A 21,343-nucleotide genomic window follows, 5' to 3' on the forward strand; every position below is an offset into this window, starting at 1 on the left:
AATTTTTATTAAAATAAGCTTTCTAGGCAGTTCTTGAAATTAAGACCTGGAGAGCATAATGTTATTATTGGTTGGAAATAGTTCCCATGGGCATCAGATGGCACTGTTGTAGCCTTGGAGTCACCTCTATAGAAGGGAGGGCAAACATTCTAACGCCGAAGTTGCGAACATTTTATGTAGTAATAGTAATAATAATAATACTCCTCTGAATTAAAATATAAGCTAAATTTTGTTAGAGGGATTTGATTTTTTTAATAAGATAATATTTACTTTTGTCTAAATATTTAATGAGTTTTTTTTTTTTAATTTTACCCCATATTTTTTCCTCTTTAATCCATTTATATATCTCTCACTATTTTTTTATTAATAATGATGTATTTAAAAAAATACATGTTTTACATATTTATTGTTTTAAACTGATTTTAACTAATTTCTTGATAAATATAAATAGATAAACTTTATCTTATACTTTAAACTGGAAGTAGGAATAAATTGGGCATGTCGTGGAGTTGGTTTGTTAATGAATCATTGAGCTGTTCATGATTTTATTATAAAACTTGCTAATGGAAATGGACATCATGATCAAGCATTCAGATTAACGCGCATATATAGGAATGTCTGAAAATTGACCGCGAAGGAAGAGGGCCGTCTGCCAGCCATAACCAGCCATATCAAGTATGTTTTGATTCTTTTGAACTGGCATCCAGTTGACCAATGACACGCACAAAAAAAAACTACTCCTCCGGTCCTTATTATAAGACCCCAATCCATTTGGTTACTTATATTTATGTATTTTTTTCCAAGATAATCCTTCTAATAATGATAGTTTTAGCCAATATACTTAATTAGCAAGGATATTTTAGGAATGACAACACTTATTTATTATAAATAACCAACTTAACTTACTTCCTTAATCTCCTCAAATAAGTCAATTGGGTCTTATAATTAGGACCGGAGGAGTATTATTTATTAGAATATTAAGTTTTTCAAGAGAATAGTACTTTTTTTTTTTTAATGTGGAACATTTTTTTTCATCAATAAACAAGTTTTTTTCTGTCAATAAATATAGAAAAAAAGTTGACATAATTGTTGGTAGAAAAAATTATAATGCATCGCTTAAAAGAAATATTAATTTTTTTATTATTATAAATGGCCTTAAAATCCACATACTAAAACAGAATAAACCTTATTCGCGAACTTAGCATGAAAATCATCTGGAAGATGCAGGAACTTAATGTGAAATATAAAAAGACAAATCAATGTAAAAAGATGCATGAATTAATATCGATACTATTAATACCATAAATATAGCATAAAAAATTTACAATAAATTGTAGAAGTTGCCTATTAAGGTACCTAATCAAACCCCACACAAGGTCTTACTTAAGGATTTAAGTTTAACTGATTTTTTTTTTTTATGCCAACAAGGATTTAACTGATTATTAATCAAAACAAACGTGTAAGAGAAGATGCGAGAATAAGATAATATGCTAATGGAATTCATAATAGTCTGTTTCACAGAAGTTTGCATATTTTCTTAATGAAATAAAGAAAACAAATTAAAATTTCGGATCCAAATCATGTTTCATTAACTTACATTTTGTCTCCTTTTTTTTTTTTGCGGGTCCATTTTTGCCTTCTATTTTCATAAGGACTATCCAATACAATTCTCCTATATTGCATGAAATATTAAAAATAATTTTATTTATAAATGGAAACTCATAAAAAACTTTATATTTTATATTTAATGACATCGATTCATTGCACCTTTTTCACGGCATGTTAATTACAAGTTATTGGTAGGGATTATTTTTCAATGTCCATTATTACAGGTAGAGTGGAAAATACGCCATTATTCCATTAAAAACTCATCATTACATTTTTTTTCTCACTCGTTATTGGTATTTTTAATATTTAAGAAAATGAAGGTTTATACTTTATTGAGAAATAGGAAAAAATGTGCATAACAATAGGATGTAAAATTGTAAATTACCGGCACGATCATATTCTCCGTGTAATGCAAGCATAATTTTTAGTCCCCCCTTTAAAAAAAGAAAAAGAAAAAGAAAAGCAAAAGTCAAATCCTGTCTCGCTCTCCTGTTGGAACGGGCCAGGTCGGAGGATGCATGATCAAAGAGAAACGTCACGCGCCACTAGTTAGCGTCTGATTGTGACACGTAGTATTGACCTTGGAGGATTCGATCTGAATCCGGTCCTTAAATTCATAATCTTTTTACTGAACAACAGTGGAGTAAACTCCGTACTTATCTTCATTTCATGCTTGTTTTCTTTGTCTTTAATTTGCCCCCCAAATTCAATTAATCATTGACGTTTTGCGTTTTCCGTATCAACCTTCGTCTTCATCGAAGACCAATTGTGTGACGACAAGCCAAATTTCCTTTTTTCGCGGAACTACTTAATGCTATGTATTCTTCTACTAGCACTTTCTGCTAAGTTCATGAATTGAATGATTGAATCGCTTGTTGAAACGTGTTTCGGCATCTTAAAACCGCCTCCGTTTGCCTTCTCGTAGTAACCGGGATTCTTGTGAACCGAAGAGCAGTTTTGAGGCCGACCAGTATGGAGAAAGAGCCTCTGCTCCCATATGCTAGTCCCAGGAAGAAGCCTCCGCCACCACCATCGCTGCTATGCCCTTTACCGGAGCACGATGAGGTCGTTGTTCCTCTTACCCCTTCGGCGATTAAGGACCGACTTATCTTTGGCCCTTCTTCCCCCACAGGTTCGTCCCCCTTGCTCGAGGCCTTAACACTTACCCTTAACTCCCCAAGACCCTCCTCTTCTTCAGAGGACCCTCAAGATACACAACCCCAACAGTCTTGGCTTACTGACCCCAATTATCCTAGTCACAAAACTAATCTTCATCGCTCCAAAACTGCCCCGGCTATGGCGGTAATCAGCGGTGTTAATCACCAGGGCCAAGTTGTTAGACCCCAATTTGGTTCCCAGTCGATTGTTCGCCAAGCTGTTATTCTTCTTATGGTGTATTTGTCATTGGGGGTGGTTATTTATTGGTTCAATCGTCATAATTTTTCAGCAACTGAGACTCATCCTGTTATAGACGGTTTATATTTTTGTATAGTGACAATGTGTACAATAGGCTATGGTGATATTACTCCAAATAGTACAGCAACAAAACTGTTTTCTATATTGTTTGTATTGGTGGGTTTTGGGTTTATTGACATACTGCTCAGTGGTATGGTCAGTTATGTTCTTGATTTGCAAGAGAATCACTTGCTCCAAGCGGTGAAGACTAAGGTTGGACTTGAGAAGGATGCGAGATCATATATAATAGATGTGAAGAAAGGGAGAATGAGGATTAGGTTGAAGGTGTCTTTAGCATTGGGGGTTGTCGTCCTTTGTATTGGAATTGGTTTTGGGGTTATGCATTTTGTGGAAGGGCTCGGGTTGTTGGATTCTTTTTATCTTTCAGTTATGTCCGTGACAACTGTTGGGTATGGGGACCATGCATTCAAGACATTGCCTGGTCGCATCTTTGCTGCAATATGGTTACTTGTATCAACGCTTGCAGTGGCCCGGGCATTCCTGTATTTGGCCGAGGCAAGAGTGGATAAGCGACACAGGAAAATGGCAAACTGGATTCTTGGTCAGGATATGACTGTTTCTGAGTTTCTTGCTGCAGATATAGACAATAATGGCTTTGTGAGGTATGCTCTCTTACATGTTCATCTTTCAGAAACTTTCATTGTTTTAATTAGATATGAGTCATTTTAAGTGCAAGTTGGTCTTTAGAAAGTGAAGTGCAAATGAGTAGTCCTTGATAAGAAATGGAGTTGGTATTCATAGTCCATAGGTTTCTATTATGTTGCTTGTACTTTAAGACATTCAGAACTGTTGATTCTTCTTATTAACAATGGTTCACTTTGTTCTGTTCTCTTTAAAGTAATCTTTTCCTTTTCTAGCTGATACATATAACCATACACCATATGCGCCAAATATCAACATTAAAAATTGACTACCTGCAATGTGCACATAGCTTATACTCACGTTGGATAATTTAAAGATGGTATGAAAGCAAAAAAAAGGAAAAAGTTATAAATTGACTTGAATAGAAACCAAAACCCTTCCTTTCATGTTTTAATTAAATCTTAAACGTCATTAATTAGTTCTCTGAGTACATATATTGAAGTGAGGTGACATGTTGCAATGTATAGTTAATATTCAAGAGGTAGGAGCCGATCGACACCAGTGCTGGGTGAGGTGTGGACATGCTAAATAAGAATTTTAGATCGAGGCATGATGTTGGAAATAGTGGCATCTTTTAAGATTATCATAAGATTTTAATTTCACAGATCTTGTTATTTTTAGAATTCTCTGAAGAGATGGAATCTTCAGATATTTTAAGAAGTTGGTTTTATATGGTTGTTCTGGTTTATAATGTCTTGGTATGTGGTTCTTAAGTCTCTTCATGTTCTATTTATCAAATCTGGGATGTTATAATGTGTATATTAGCTGGGAAGTTTGTTTTTTATGCTTGGGCTAGTGATTCAAGTGGTCTAAATGCTTTATATTCTAATAAAGTGGCTATCAGATCTTCTGATCAATTATGTTATTGTGACAGTAAGTTTTTGTGTTAAACTGTGTCTCTTCATTATGTTTTTGGTTTACCTTAGAACAGTAACTTTATACATTAGAGGTTCTTGTACTCCTCTATCTCTGAAGGGAACAAGTTGCTGTCTTGCATTCTGCTTTTCTGTCTTGGTATAGTGTTTAGCTGAATCAGCCTGGCCTGAGTAATTAAACTAGTAGTAGAAGACATAACATGCCAATCGAAACTTACTTTTAAGTGGTTCTACTATTGTTGAAATATTCCCCTTCTTGGCTACCTCAATGTCACTGTCATTGAGGCCGTCTTGTTATTAAGATCCGGAATATTTCTTGATAGAGGGAGGGATTAACAAGCACATATCATATAACATGGAACTAATAGGCAAAGTGAAAAACATGAAAAGAGAATATGTCCTGCGTTGCTGAACCAGCTCAATTAAGTAAATTTTTGGGATGTTATACTCATATTTTGCAATAAACAGTTGTTGATATGGCATGTTTTCAGAGTAACTTGGTAAACTTCATTTTGCCCGATTATACTGCCTGCGCAAGTTAGGTTTACACAGATCATTGGTAACCATTGCAAATACAACAATGACTAGTATTGTGGTAATAGGCTTTGGAGAACTGCACTTGGATAGACAAGTTTATGGAAGAGAGTAGTGTGTTTAAAATTTTGAGAGGAAAATAGAGGATGGACAACTACATGTTTTGTTATACTTTTAATTTAGTGTTCGGAGGACTGCAGATTTAAGCAGGATTAATTCCAGTGAGTTCTCGATTTTAAGGTTTTGGATCAGTTATTGTTTGCAGTTGCAGCTTTGGGAGGTCCATTTATTTTTGCTACTTCTCCAAGCTTGGATGCTTGGTGGGTTCATAAGTTGTAAGTATGAAATGTCAAACAGCTAAACGTTATGATCAAGGTCAAGTTGTGTACAATTCCTATGATATATATTTTTTTCTTCAGGTTTGGAGGTCTTGCAGAAAAGGCGTGCTTAGGCAGATTTAGAGTAGAAAGTTATTTTCCCAGTTTAGTAGGGAGAAGCTGGACTGCTTATGGAACTCCAAAACGTGGATTAAACATGCTTAAAATTAAAATTTTGGTATTGCATGTGCACAAAAAGACATATGATAGGATTAGTTTCACATAAATTTCCCTCAGTGCTAGCTTCTGCTTAGAGAATCGGTGATTGACAAGAATGATTTTAAATTTAGGCTTCAGTGTGTGTGTGTGTGTAATGAAAGTAAGTGTTTAGTGCTATTATTAAAGGCATCCCATTTTTATTCTAGAGGGGAAACATAATCAACAAAATATAGTTTTCTAGAACGCTATAATTAGCATTCATGATGGTTGTTGGTTATCAGTTTAATGGGATCTATGTAATAGGTAGATCTATTTTATGGTTGGATCATAATTATTGAGTTTGCTTTATTGCATTAACAAAGTCATATAATTAGCCTTTTTAATGCATTGTTGCCGTAATCATGATATCAAGTTTGATAAATCGTTTTTACTTAGCTCTTCTATTGCTCTCACTTCCCTGGATGGTTGGCACCTATAATTTGCATGAGACTGTTTCATTCTCTGTTTCAGATGGGAGAAAGAGGAAATTGTTAAATAATTGTCTTGTATACTGATTTTCTGCTTGTTCTGGCACTTTCAGCTTTGCCTCATTGCATTGTCAGGGATTGTTGACAAGCATTTGCTGTTTCTCTTGCAGTAAATCAGAATATGTTATTTACAAGCTCAAGGAGATGGGGAAAGTGTCAGATAAAGACATTTTGCTGATTGGTGAGAAATTTGATAAGATAGATTCCGGCAACTGTGGAAAAATAACTCTAGCTGATCTCATGGAGGGTCAAAATTGCTAAACAGCTTCAGTTTGATTAATCAATCCTATTCTACCGTGGCATCCGTTGAAAAGAGGGATATTAGATTCTCAAGTTCCATGTGGGGTATTTTCAGTTCAGGGAGATACACACACACACACATTATATTCTCAAGCTGCTTGTTGGTGATTGCTTTCTCACCCTATCTCAACTAGATGAAGCGTTTGCGGAATGTGATTGCCGAACAAGAAGCATTCCGTCGGGGTTAGGTGTAATTTTCCGAATGACTGGAGGAAGAAGTTTACCTTTCTTTGCTTTACTAGTAGAAATGTCTAGTTTATCAGAGATGGCTTGCGAATCACGAAGGGGTACTCGTAGTTTGAGGCACTTATTATTTTGTAAGAAATCTATGTCTAATGAGCTGAGTTTATCCATATGCATTATTGCTGGTGTGCTTCTCTGTCGTTAGGATTGTATATATTTTGAAATTGCTTAAAAGAAGTGATACTTCTCACAGCTATTGAATAGTATACTTCTCCTGATATTCATTTATATAAGTATTTTTTTTGTTTGGGTTAAATTATTCCTGTGATTGTTAATCACTAAGTACAAATATAAAATAATTTGTATTCAATATCACTTCTCGTTCCCTTTTCCATTACTGAAGTTAAAAAGATTTTGGCTTGAATCATTGTCCTCTAATATAAAATCATTGTATAACGTCTGTCTCCACCGTTTCATTCCTGACAAACACAAACGTAAATTCCGTACTGGACCTATCCTTCGTTCAACTTAATCAGTTTTATAATCTGTTTTGACTTTCGACAAGGATTGCTTTAGCCATCCTTCTTTGCCCCTCCATAGGCCTATACATAGCTGTACGCGGAATACCTGTCCCATTTCTTTCTTTCTTTGTTTTCTTTTCTGGATTAGATCGTTTGGTAACAGGATCACACTAATCTGAATTAAGTAGGACAGGACCACAATAGGTGGCAAAGCTCCCCCATCAAGTAGTTGTACGCGGAATCCGTCCTTTTTCATTTGTCTCTGACATTAACTTCTGCATCTCCATGTGAGGCTTCCTGCATTCATTTTATTTTTCTTTGGCTCAGGGAGATAGAAGCAAAGCAGAAGAAGAAAAAATTGCTCATTTGTTTAAGATGGTGCCACAGATCCAAAGGTAAATAGCAGGACACTAGGACCACAAGTTGATCAATTACGAATTTTTGTTGAACATTGTCTCTGTTTTATAAGATCTGAGGATATAGAACTTAGACAACTTGATTCAGGGAAACGCCTGAAGCTTCACTTATATCATGCAAAGATCTTAGAGGAAATGGTTTGAAGGTGCTATTTAATTGCATCCTACCTAAATATTTATAACTACAAATTATGTTGTACTTGAGAATTAATTTTTATTCCTCATTTCATTTCATAATCCCCCTGTTTCGTACTGGAAGATGCATTATTTGACTTGATATCTGTTCCATAACTCAGAAACAGGGGGGCTCAGCTTATAATCATCTTATACTCATGGCCAAGAAAAAGAAAACCGCATTTTGAATTATTCTCTTGACTCTCCGATAGGAAAGTAGGTGCTGTGGGAATTAATTTTAGTGGGCAGGCCCCTATGACCGTTATAATAACAGGGTTATAGTGCATTTAAGAGGAGGGCCAACAAGTTCGCTAGAAAAGCCTGACATCTTTGACAAGTTTTGAAGTTTCCTCAAATTTGATCTGAACCTTTTGACTTCTTCAATCCTTCTCATCTGCTCAACTAGATGGATTTTGTTTTTCCACTCCCACAAATTGTTTCTATTTGTGAGTGGTCTTTTGGTTGTTTGATGAAAGTAAGCCACCAAACAAACAGATATGACAAAAAATGCGATGGTGCTTGTGAAAGGCACTCCTTTATTGGATGCTTCTGCCATACTCTGACCAATGGGAAATATATATATATATATATATGTATATATCGCAGAAAAAGATACCTGAAAATAAATTAATAGTTATATAGGTTTATGAAAGATAAGTAAATCAAATCAATTATTAGAAGACTTGTAGGTATGCAGGAAGTGATTCCCGTTGAAAACTTAATTTTATTATGTTTACATGTCTTTTTGTGATTAGACTCATCTATTTTATTTTTGTAGACTGGATCTTCCAAGAAATTTTCACGCTCACCTTTAGAAACATTCTTGATCATCAAATTCTACGTGTAAACTGTTTGACCTTAGTTGGAGATCTAGGAAGAGGCTGAGATGAAGCACTAATATTATTTTAGCAGAATGATTAAAAAAAAGGCATCTGAGATGTAAGTGTGATTAGAAATATTGGGAAGAGGTTGGAATTAGGTGTGTGTCATTGTGAACCTCTTGGATTTTAGAGTATGATATAGTAAAGCTGACACGCTTAACTTTTTGGATTATGCAGTATGAAAAGGGCTTTATATCAGTACAAGAACTGATATAAACAAAAGAATTAGGTGAATGGGTTTGGTTTTTGTTCTTCAATGGCTGCTTCAAAATTGCATCTTCTTTTTCCCTTTTCACAATCATTATTCTGAGCCTTCACCTTGGAAAATCCACTCAGATGCTAATCATAGCTTAAAATTTTGAGACAAAACACGTTGTGGGAAGTGGTAGATTAGATGTAGTCCAGTCTCCAGTGTGCTCTGTTTCTTTTAAGCAATCATGATAAGGCAACTCTCCATGTAGCCTAGACTTTTGAGGAGCAATTCCAAAAATTTGATTGTTGAATGAAAAGTTCACGATGATTGTGTCATATATATGTATGACTTGGTAAAAGATTATAATTTTCAAATATTTTTTTTTTATCTTACCTTCTCTTGATAACCTTTAGATATTTGCCTATCTCGTATTATTAACAAATCTAAATTTAAGCACAGCCTAATCTTAAAATAGGAGGTAGTTTTCTTTAAAATGTCTTTTTATTCATATGACTCAAATATCAAGCATTATCAATTAATTTTTGAAACTTTTGATTTGTCATGATTTATTCTTTGGAACCATACAAATCTTAGCATATAAAAAGTAGAGCATTATTTAATTCATATTTGTTTTCTTTTCCGTGTAAGCATTTGATATGTACCCACCAACAACGTAAATAATCCTTAACTACAGATAAAAAGAATTTTTTAAAAAAAACAAACTATTGCTTCCTGGTCTTTCTTCAATTAACAATAATTCAAGGGCATGACTAAGTCAAACCATCCTAAATTATTGCAATTTGTGAAAGTTGATGACCCTGTAAGACAAAATACTAAATTATTAAAGCGACGAAAAAGGTTTTTCCTTTCTCTATCTTCTTGGTTGCTACAGTGAATTGGTGGGTCAGTGTGTGATCAAATCAGATTTTAAATTAGTAAACATAAAGCGAAAGTGATGAAAGGTTTAGTAAATTAGAACCAGTCAAAATAACTGTTGACCTGAGAAAGAATCAATCCAAGGGAGAACCTTTCACATTAAAAATCCCAACTTAACACATGGGTGTAGACACAAACATTGGATTTTGTGCTGAGATCAACAAGTTTTTGCAAAAACTCTGAATTGAAAAGCATTAATAATTATGCTAGATTGTATCAGGAAAAAAAATATATTCAAAATTTGACCAAGTTGGGGAACATTCCAAGTGGAGTGGATGGTGAGTGTGATTGATGAATGTTGACTTTAACTTTCAGGTCAATAAGAAATAATTAACTCATGAGGGAGGGAGAAAAAAGGGTTTCAGATGCCAAAAAAAAAAGTTTCATTGATGTGAGTTGGCATTTTAATTTAATTCGATTAATTAATTAATCAAACTTATGCTGCAAGACAAGGCAACCCTAGTTAGATTTGTGTCTTTTTATAACCCAAAGTGGAACACACAAAAGAGAAAACTTGTTATTTAAGTTAAACTTAGAGTAGTAGTGGGCTCTGTAAGAGAGCATTTTCTCTCCTTCAATAAATATAGGAAAAATTGCATTAAGATCCCACCTAAAAAAATTAAATACGAAAAAATCTCTTAAAATCATCAACTTAATTTAAAGTCGCAAAACATCTCATTGTAGAAGATTCTACTTGTTCAATTACTAAGTTGTCCTCATCTTTTGTTTAAGTATATATTGACAACTGAAAAAGCAGTTGTTAACAGTTTAAAGTATAATGATTAACAATTATCACAACAGGTATTAACAACATATTTTTTTAATATATCACAAAGATTTAATGCATGAGTTATTAATACGCGCCATGATAAGTTGTTACTTTTTGCACCTTAGGTGTTAAAAATTGCACTTTTAATTATCAATGCATACTTTTAAAAAAAATGAGGGTAACTTGGTAATTTAACAAGTGAAATCTCTAGCAATAATGTGTCTTACAACTTTAGATTAATTTGATGACTATAAGAGACTTTTGTATTTAATTTCCTTGGGTGGGACCCTAATGCAATTTTCCCATGAATATATACTCCCTTCGCTTCAATATATAGTCTAAACTTTATCTGTTTATATTTATCAATAAACTAATTAAGATCAGTTTAAAATGATAAATATGTAAAGTATATATATATTTTTAAATATGCCTTTATTAATAAAGAGAATAAGTAAAAGATACAATAAATGAATCAAAAAGAAAAGAGAATATATGTGGGTAAAATTGAAAAAAACTCATTAAGCTTAGATAAAAGTGAATGTTATCTTATAAAAGAAACGAAGCCCCTCTAACAAAGTTTAGCTTATATTTCCAACAGGAGGGAGTATATACTATCAACAGGATTGTGTCTAGTGAAAAGAACTAATTTTTCATAATGTAGTGAACTAAGGTTCAAATCTCTGCTGGGAAAGATGTCCATATTTAATATCTGATAGTGTTTCGAACAAAATTGCCCCATAGTTATACCTATAATGTGTATGTGTTTGTGTGTATATATCTGCGTGTGTAATTTGTTTAAATTAAAAGGAAAAATCAAACGGCATGGCGAATATACAAGGATGTAACTTTGTTTAAAAAAAAAACAAAAGAGGTTATTATTGATACATTCTAGATTTTGAATAAGGTTAGTGAAGAAGTCCATTTCCATTTGTGCTCCATCAATGACCAAGCAAATCGCTTGTTGATAACACTTTATGTCACGTCAGGATTTTATTTTATTTTATTTTTTGTTTGAAATTTATGATGGGTTTGTCTTGAATTAGACCAAGACCAAGCTGAAAGATTAAATTGGAAAAAAAAATAAAAAATAATATTGTAAAGATCTGATCAAAATTGGCTTGAACGGGAAGATTTGAAGTATACTCAGTGCGTTTAAATTGAGAGCTGATAAGATTTATATTATATTAATTATGTTGAAGAGCTTCAAGAACAAGATATGAATGCGATTATTCAGGCCTAATTGTGAGATTAAGTAGCAATAGACATTCCACCAAAAAGGGTGTTAGGAGAGCCCCTTCAGAAATCTCGTCACTTAATTAATGTGATCAATAAAGAGCCCTTTGCGTGATTGAACTTTTTAATTGTGCATATAAAAGTTATCCATGAATATACGTTGCCTTTTTTTCATACAATGAACATATGTTGCCATTAATTAATTAATTATTTAAGCACACAATTAATTAAGTTTAATGATATCGGAAGCAAAAGAGCCAGAATTATATTATTCAAATGAATAATATGCTTGCTTTGTCTTTCAAATTTTTTTTTTGGTATCAAAACTCATATATATGTGATCCTTTCTCTTTAGTATTGTTTAATTGTGGTATTTTTTTAAAAATTAATTACATTAATTATTTGCAATAAATTATTAAGTTTTTTTAGAGTACCGTCTTTCAAAACTTGTATAAAAAACTACCTTCATCATAAGAATTGATTGAAAATAGAATTATAAATCTGTAAAATAAAACGAATTAAAATATTACATATAAGATCAAAATAAATATTTCAACTAATTTTTATATTTATAATAAGATAAAATTAGATAAAATTGGAAGGCTGCATAAGCAAGAATGAGTGTGAATTACTGTATGCTTTTGTACGATTAAATTGAATTATGGTTGGAGTTGTCGACGTCTATAAAGATTCCTTTTTTTTTTTCCTGTTTAATTTTCTATGTTAATACACCTAACAAAAAACCTGCCCTTCTGTGTTGATAATGACTTCCATTATTGATACCAAAAGCTCTTTATGTCACTTATAAATTATTTATATATTTAACCGATACAACCCCATTCGGGTCAACAATCTCATGCATTTTCATTCTAATTTTTTTAATTCATTTCCTTCACGAATAGCGTCAAATTCTCCCCCAATATTTAATTAATAAAAAAATTAAAACAAAAGGGACAAGTTAAAGTCGTCCCTTTGAAGCAACGTCGCCATATCCAATTAACTATAAAATATGAATAATCAATTATATAATCTTATGTAAAACTCGCTTTCATTTGTCATTTCTCTTGAAGGAGTCGTCTATTAATAAGATGCCTCTCATAAGCTTTCCATAATTGATGTGTGCATGTGCTTTTGCTTTTTTCCATTATTATTATTAATTTTGTACACCTAATATTTTAATTATGCTTCTAGATTGATTGAATATTAATCTAATCTTCTCAATATCTTTTAATTATTTTAATCGTACTCTGTATGATATACGCATGACGCACTCATGTCGTTTACTGTATTGTTATTGTATTTTTTTTTGGGTTGTGAACATATATAATTGGTATATTGATTAATAAAATTGATAACTTGGTGTGATCAACCATACATGGACGTCAAATTTTAATTATTTGTTCTTATTAACTTCTTGTTAGTTTTTTTGGTTGGATTTTGCTATAATAATAATAATAAAGACTTTTCAACGCTTATTATATTGTTTTTTTCCATAATTAATTACAGCCATGCTGGTTTTATTTATGTTGAAAAGTATAAAATCGATTTTTATCTCGAATAATTAGAAAGTCACTTGCCAATTTTCTGGACCTACAACTTTGTTTCAATTAAGAGATTAAGGAATTAAACATATTTTGTGTCTATGAAGAAAATCGAAGAATACAACAATGGAGATAGTGTATTGTTTCACTTATTCAAGCATTACCAACCCCAAGTGAAAGAAGCCATTAATTAAAGTCTAAATATAATAAACGAGTCAAAGAAATCTGATTTAAACGTCAATATATATAACCCAATATATATAATATCTTTAATTTCACACGTCATCTAATTGTGTCTTGGTTCAATTTTAACCGGGATGCTTCGGATTCTTTAATATTTTTATGTTACACAATCTAAGTAAATTATATTATGTCCGGTTTTTAATATAAAAACTAGTTTGACTTTTAATTTGGTCATAAATATAAAACCTTATTTCACCTTGTCTCTCATACTACCTTTGACCCTTAATATAATAGTTTATTTGACTTTTATTTTGGTTCTAAATATAAGATCTTAATCTACTTTATCTCTCATATTTATCTGTTTTTCTTCAAGGTAGTCATTATAATAATGGTAGCTCTAGCCAACACACTTTATTAACAAGATATTTTAGGAAAGACAACACCTATTTATTACAAATAACTAACTTAATTAGTTTTTTTAGTTTACTCAATTTAGTCAATTAGTTCTTATATTAAGGATCGGAAGTACTCCTTAATTGACTATTTATTAAGGAAGTAAGTTAGTTTTATTTATTAAATGTTGTCATCCTATTTGCTAATTAAGTATATATTATTATTAGTATCCTATAATTAGTAAGTATGTCTTATAAGGACATATTTATTTATTTTTCTCAACATAGTCCTTGTAATAGTTACAAATATTAAATGTTGCATCAAATAGTTGTTATAATTAATGCATTAAATTTGATTAGTAAGAGTATTTTAGAGAAGGTAACACCTATTTTTTAAAAATAACTAACTAAATTAATTATTTTAATCTACTTAAATTAGTCAGCTAACCTTTATATTAAAGACGTAATAATTAACTGCAATGCCCGCTCTTCTCTTTATTTTGTCCAATGCAACGGGTTTATTCAAGTTAAGTATCCGGCCGGATTCATCACCATCCTATATTATGCAATTTTAGCACCCGATTTTTGGTTAAAATTAATTATAATGAAAAACTGGGGAGAAAAAACATATCGCCCGTTGAATTGAACAAACATGTACGGTGATGAGAAACCTTTAGTTTCATTTCTTAACTATTGCAGAATGCCCAAGAAAAGGGCTCTTACAAACAAAATAGCCACTAATTACGGCGCGGCTCATTATTCTGCATGCACGTTGTTTCGGGCATTATAGTACAGCAACTTGATCAATTATTTTATAGCACACCTCAGTATCATAGAAACATTACCATTTAGTCTAGGGAGAATTACAATCAAGTCCTGAATAAGAGAAATAACTGCTAAAAGGTCTAATAACAACCTGAACAACTTGTAATGACAAATTCGAGAATAGAGAATAACAACTTTTGAGACTTGTTTTCTAATTTCTTTTCTTGCATGGGACCTCATTTTAATTCTCCTTTTAGTCTAATCTTATTTTAGTTAAATTAATTAAAATAAAAAGATTTACTATTTAATATTATTAAATTAAATTTGAGTGATATCAAACCTAAATGTATGACTTTTTTCAATCAAAAGATTTAAACTTCAAATGCACCTCACAAGTATTTGATTAACTTCCATTCAATTCAACTGATGCCAGTAACAATCTTTCATTTCACAAACATGTATTGTTATTAAAATATTACAAAAAATTAACGAAATGTGAAAGAAGAGGAAGAACATAAAGTCACAAGTGAGAGTGTAAAAGTAACTTTATGAGCCTTTGATTTTTCTACATTGGGGAGAGTCTCATGAAATGACTAAACTAATCATATCATCAAAACCAACAAATTATAAACTCTTATTTCTTTTAATTTCCTTGGCCCCTCCCTTGGTACTTGATGTTTGGCTTTAGCTTTTTCGAGCTGCTTGAGTTGACTATGCAAATTAAAATAGTTTTCCTCCAAAATTAAATTAAATATAACACGAGCTGTTTCTTCTTTCCATGAAAGGGTCATATTTTAAATATCATTAATTAATGATCATACACAACTTGATATTTTTCTTTAATTTCTTTGTTGCCTTTTTCTCATCTGCTTAGTTATTTACAATTTTTGACGTTCAAAGTTTAAAATTATTCCCAAATTTATATTGAAATCAGATCATCAAGATGTTTAAATTAAAGAAAATGACACTTGACATTCACAATTCATAAACAATCTTGAGATATGCATGCTTAACCAGCTTTTCCTCCTCGTACATAAAAATACTCCGATTGAGTTGTCTCTCGGACCTAATATTTAATTAGCGCTTAATTAGATTCTTAATCATCATATTATTAACACTCTCTCACTTACTTCACACACTCTCTATTTCACCATTTTTTTCTTCTTCTTTGAGTTCGAGACTGTTAGGCTATAGTAGTACTGTCTGTGTGTGTGTGTGAGTGAAGTAGTGAAGTATTACTTCACACACACACACACATTTTGAATTTTTCCTAATTATTGTTAATATTTTTTTAAAAATCGATTAATTAGAATATCATTAGGGAAAAAAAAGGAGAAAATTGACCAATGAATCATATGAAGCCTGCCTAAAATCTGGCTGCATCTCTCATGGTTTATTAAAATGAATTGATCTCTCATATGTCAGACCCTTATCTCTAGCTTTCATCGTGATAATGATCTTATCCTATCCCAAAGTTAGTTTTTACTTTTTAGCTCGAACCTGGTATTTTTTTTTTGTCGAATAAATTATATAAACTAATCATGAAATCTGCATAATTACTCCCAACAGTAATTAAACTTTTTCGAGGACTCTATAAATCAGCATATTGGTAATAAGTTAAGTAGTAGCAGTCATTATTTCTGTTAAGAAATTAACATGTAGCTAACCTTTATTTTGTTATTATTTTTTTTCATCAACGACAATCCATGGACTCGATCACATGTTAAAAATCCAAAATTCTGTGATCTCTCTGGAAGCTCCAATTCACGGATCCTAAGATTCCTGCTTTGGTTCTCCTTATTTTAGAACAAAGAAACAAGGATCTATATATATAATACGTAGCAATTTGAATTATACATTCTTGCTGAGTCGAGTGGATGAATTTCACTTTCCAGGGAACCAAACAAGGGGTTTGAATTTGCCTTTACGTAAAGCATTTTGTTTTCCACAGAAAACAACAAAAGGAGTGAAAGGGAAAGAAGTAGAAAGAAGGCCAAATACAAAGCAGCGAAACAAAACCAGAATTAAAGGGTCTCACAAAGCAATTATTTCCCCACTGCCTCGCTGACGTCGGCTCCTCGTCAGCACGACAAAGGCCCTCAGCGTCTCCGCCACGTGCCTCGTCTTCCGTCGGATTCGGTCAAATGCCGGTGCCTCTATCGCCACGCGTGCCCCTTATATTCCCAAATACATCCCTCTTCTAGTAGCAATATTTGAATCATTGACCTCTCATCCCTCTCATTCATTTATCGCTCCTCCTCCTTCACGCGCCACGCTCCCCGCCTGTTAACACGCTCTGCTTTAATGATTTTTAATATAAGAGTTGGTTTTACTTTTATCTTAATTTTAAATATAAGACTTGAATTTATTTTATTTATTATATTTATCTATTTTTGGAGGTAATCTTTATAATAATGATAGTTTTAATTAATACACTTGATTAGTAAAGATATTTTAAAAAATACAATATCTATTTATTACAAATAACTAATTTAACTATTTTTTTTATCTACTGATTAAATTAGCCAACTAGCACTAGAGGCAGTACTATTTATGATGGCACGATAAAAAAAAAAAAGAAGAAGGAAGGAAAACACTGTATTTATGAATTATATTTATGAGTATGCGTGTGTTTTCCCTCCTTTTTCATAATAAAAAAGATTTAAATGAATAGGATTCTGAAACTTGGTAAGGTGAGAACAAATTTCACAACTTAGAGAGTATTTATGGTAGAAGCTTATTTATTTAATACTTAGAGATCCATCATCAATAGTGAGATTTGAATGTATGAAATATGTATAAAAATTGTAATGTTGTAATAATATTAAATTTAAATATTATAAAATCATTATTTCATTAAAAATTATATGCTTTGTTAATTTTTAATTAGTATATAAAATTATAATATTTTCTTGTAATAAGCAGTGCAGAAGCTTTGCATTATTGGAGAGTGTTCATTCGTGGAAGGAACAAGAGGGAAGGTTTAAATGTGCCAGTAATTAACGGGGGAGAGAGAGTCAACCCTAGTGCTTTCTTTGACTCTTCTTTTTCCCAATCAACATTATAAGATTACTAGAAAACTTGTACCGATGGCTCATGATTTTGGTTGGCCACTTTACTCATGAAAAGTTGTAGAGCGCATCTTGTAATAATATTCTGATTTATTTCTTCAATACATAAAAGTAGAGTTCATATCTCCTCTACAATAGACAGATTTTGGCCAAACCATTAGAAGTTGAGAAACTAATAAATAAGGTGTGGTGTGTATACACCTTAGAAGACTCTGCTTGGACTGAGCAGAAACGTTCAAGATAATTAAAAAAATGTTATGGGTGAGTTTTCGGGTATCCAAAGAACAAACTAAGATTAAATTATATCTTCAGAAATATAATATGAAGAACGGTAATATTTTTTTTTTAATATATACATAGAGGATACTAGTGTCGGTGCTCATCACTTTGATGAGCACCATAAGCTCATCAAATCTGGATTGTTTATATCTTATTTGGATAGTCCAGATTTAAAATCTTTAATTAATTATTTCTAAATGAAAAAAACTATTTTTTAAAAGAATAATAGTTAAGAAATTATCTTTATTTTAAATTTTATACATATTAAAATAATTATTTTAAATAAATAAAAATAAAAAAGAAATTAAATCTGGACTTTCAAAATGAGACACAGATGGTTCAGATTTGATGAGCTTGGGGTGCTCAAAATGATGAGCACCGAAACTGGTTAGACACATATAGAGAGAGGGGGGATAAGATATATATATATATATATTTGTGTGTGTGTGTGTGTGTTGTTGGGTTGTGACGAATGGGATTGATAATGGTTTGGCATTGAATTGTTGTGTTGTCTTTTTTTTAAAGAAGAGAGAAAACAATTAAAAAGGGCAGCAGAGAGGGGGTCTCCCCACCTCCCTAACTAATATTGATCAGTCTCCTTAATGGAAGTAGCATGGACTGAAAATGTTAGCGTCTCATAAAGAATGCTCTTTTTTGGGTTTGGGATTGGAAGGTATGTCAACCTCCTTTTTTAAAAAGTGACCCTATCACCTCTCCATCCATTCAAACCCAATGACTTTTCTTTTTATATACATATAAATAATACTCCCCAAGTGCAAGCGATTAAAAGTCCCTGAACTAGATAAGAAGACTACCCCCTAGGCTCTCTTGTACTCTCTCACTCTTCTCCTTCCTCCTTCATCTTCTTCATGTCTGATGAACCTAGTAAGGATCTTTATTACCGGGATCTTTACTTAGGCCATAATAATCAGCAGTCCACAGGTGGATCTGCCATGTTCTGTGAGAAGAACTTGTCTTGCTTTAATATTCCTGTCTCTTCATCATCAGGTTTTGATGATCCTCCGTACATGACCTTCACTGAATGCCTGCAAGGAGGCCTAGACTACAATTCTCTTGCTACTTCCTTTGGCTTGTCTCCTTCCTCCTCCGAGGTTTTCTCTTCTGTTGAAGGCAGTAATATTATTAATCAGAAGCCATCATCAGAAGCTCCTGGAGATTTAGGTGGTGGGAGTGAAACGCCGGTGACCCAGAATTCTTCCGTCTCTAATTCATCTTCTTCTGAAGCCGGAGCTGAAGAAGAAGACTCAGGGAAGAGCAAGAAAGATAGTGATGATCAGGTCAAAGCATCAGAAGAAGAAGGATCTAGCAAGAAAGGGCAAGTATCTCTTTTCCTTTTCCTCTCTTGTCCTAAATCTTAACCTGATGAAACCTGTGTGGCGCATCTTATTGACTTTGTAGCTAGCTAGCTAGGCTTAAATTAATGATAGTGCAACTTACAGGAACAAAGGCAGGAAGAAAGGAGAGAAGAAGCAGAAGGAGCCCAGGTTTGCGTTCATGACCAAGAGCGATGTGGATCACCTTGAAGATGGTTATAGATGGAGAAAATATGGACAGAAAGCAGTCAAGAATAGCCCTTACCCAAGGTATATTTTACACATATATACTTACATTCTTCAATTAATTTATTTGCACCATATCTGATATCTATCTCACACACCCAGTCAGAGAAACATATTTAACCACTTCAGAATCGAAACCTGCTCATTAATAACTTTACCCATCTATCTAACATTACCGAATCTGAGGAAAATAAAGAGAAAGAAAAAGGAAACAGCCTGTGACTGTGAGATTCAATTGAAAAGTTCCTCCTCCTTCTTCTTCATATCCGCTAGCTCTCTTAGTTATGTCGAGTATAAAGGTTATTATCTTTTGATGATGATGAGAAGATACTGTGGAAAAATCTGACGAATATAAATGGGATTATATCGCAGAAGCTACTACAGGTGCACGACGCAGAAGTGCACAGTGAAGAAACGCGTGGAGAGGTCATATCAGGACCCAACCACTGTGATAACAACGTATGAGGGTCAGCACAACCATCCGGTCCCCACATCGCTGAGAGGAAATGCGGCCGCAATGTTCACACCTTCATCTCTCTTAACACCACACACTCCGTCATCACTTGCCGCCGCAGCTGCAGCAGCCGCCGCTTCCCACCATGATTTCTTCCTTCACATGCCCCACCATCACTCGTCAGCTGCCCCTTCCAACGTTTATTATAACAACAACAACAGTAATATTATCCACAGTACCAATGCTTCTTCTTCTTCTCTTCTTCATCAGCAGCAACTTCCTCCTTATGACTACGGCCTCCTCCAGGACATTCTTCCTTCCATGTTCCTCAAACAAGATCATCCCTAGTTATATATAATCCATTATAAGCACCATCATCGACTACTGATCTTTTATTGTAAATATAGGTATCTTATACATCTAGCTATATAATATATATGTAGTTTTTATATCTACCTATATATTATTAGATATATCTGATTAAGTTCTAACTTAGTCCGACTTCAGATATGCTTTCCTTCTTCCGAGGTAAGAAAGTGATCATATGGAGGGATGAGACCGAGGTACTGGTACGCTTAGAAGAGCTATATATATTGTATGAGAAGAAGCATGCAGTCCCGTGTAGGATCTGCATTTATATATGTTTCTATATCTGAAGAGCTAGCTTAATTAACGTCATTTTGATTGAATTTTTTTTTTTGGTTATTGATTATCAATGTAGGAACATACTAAACGCTTTGCCCCATCTCCATTTTGTTAGCTTTCATCTTATATATTTCGTTTTAATTTTGTTCTTGACCAGCTGGAATATAATGCACTTCGATTCTAGCTATTGCATCAATTCATAGCTATGAATTTATTCTGAGGAAAGAGCAAGACAGTAATTTCTATATATATAGAAGAACCTGTTGTTCGGTCAGATTTTGTTTATTATTCTAAATCATTATGCGACATGGATGGAATTTAGGGTTATATTGATTTAAAACGTGGACGAAATGACCTATTATGTGTATGAATAATAGTTGTAGAGGAGATATATTTGACCTTGGAAATATTGACACTACTTGTTCCCCAACTAGACATATTATATATCATTGACAAAGTAAAACAAAGCTGCGCAGTTTTAATTAGGTCTGAGGAAGAGTCTTTGTTATTTGGATTTCGAATCTGATCGTATCCTGGTATTAAGGTAAACTTTTGTATTAAAAATCCCGAGCCATGTGGTTTATCATTAATTAATAAGAAATGTTTGTCAAGGAACAACAATTAATATC

At 32.8% G+C, this 21,343-nt stretch overlaps 2 protein-coding genes across 3 annotated transcripts; both read left to right on the top strand.

The window, feature by feature from the left end:
* Positions 1–2,312: 2,312 nt before the first annotated feature.
* Positions 2,313–6,997, top strand: LOC114722799 (two-pore potassium channel 3-like). The gene is made up of 2 exons (XM_028908899.1): positions 2,313–3,686; positions 6,309–6,997. The coding sequence occupies exons 1-2, from the start codon at positions 2,581–2,583 to the stop codon at positions 6,457–6,459; spliced, it is 1,257 nt and encodes a 418-aa protein (XP_028764732.1). The 5' UTR covers positions 2,313–2,580; the 3' UTR covers positions 6,460–6,997.
* An 11,817-nt stretch (positions 6,998–18,814) lies between these two features.
* Positions 18,815–20,615, top strand: LOC114722786 (WRKY transcription factor 28-like). Of its 2 annotated transcripts, XR_003738185.1 has the most exons (4): positions 18,815–19,371; positions 19,496–19,639; positions 19,988–20,476; positions 20,577–20,601. XR_003738185.1 is itself a non-coding variant. In XM_028908880.1 (3 exons), the coding sequence occupies exons 1-3, from the start codon at positions 18,905–18,907 to the stop codon at positions 20,415–20,417; spliced, it is 1,041 nt and encodes a 346-aa protein (XP_028764713.1). In that variant the 5' UTR covers positions 18,815–18,904; the 3' UTR covers positions 20,418–20,615. The 2 variants fall into 2 exon arrangements, 1 of the variants encoding a protein (XP_028764713.1); XM_028908880.1 differs by having other exon boundaries at positions 19,988–20,615.
* Positions 20,616–21,343: the final 728 nt, after the last annotated feature.

The sequence above is a fragment of the Neltuma alba genome, unplaced genomic scaffold, assembly GCF_004799145.2.
Source record: "Neltuma alba isolate B1F8T4 unplaced genomic scaffold, ASM479914v2 tig00012116_pilon, whole genome shotgun sequence".
NCBI classification, from domain to species: domain Eukaryota; kingdom Viridiplantae; phylum Streptophyta; class Magnoliopsida; order Fabales; family Fabaceae; genus Neltuma; species Neltuma alba.

Excerpts from the sequence above, each read along its gene's own strand:
- LOC114722799 (XM_028908899.1), top strand. The coding sequence starts at position 2,581 with ATGGAGAAAGAGCCTCTGCTCCCATATGCTAGTCCCAGGAAGAAGCCT. Across the intron at positions 3,687-6,308 it reads GACAATAATGGCTTTGTGAG|TAAATCAGAATATGTTATTT; the intron begins GTATGCTCTCTT and ends TTTCTCTTGCAG.
- LOC114722786 (XM_028908880.1), top strand. The coding sequence starts at position 18,905 with ATGTCTGATGAACCTAGTAAGGATCTTTATTACCGGGATCTTTACTTA. Across the intron at positions 19,372-19,495 it reads GAAGGATCTAGCAAGAAAGG|GAACAAAGGCAGGAAGAAAG; the intron begins GCAAGTATCTCT and ends TGCAACTTACAG. Across the intron at positions 19,640-19,987 it reads AAGAATAGCCCTTACCCAAG|AAGCTACTACAGGTGCACGA; the intron begins GTATATTTTACA and ends ATTATATCGCAG.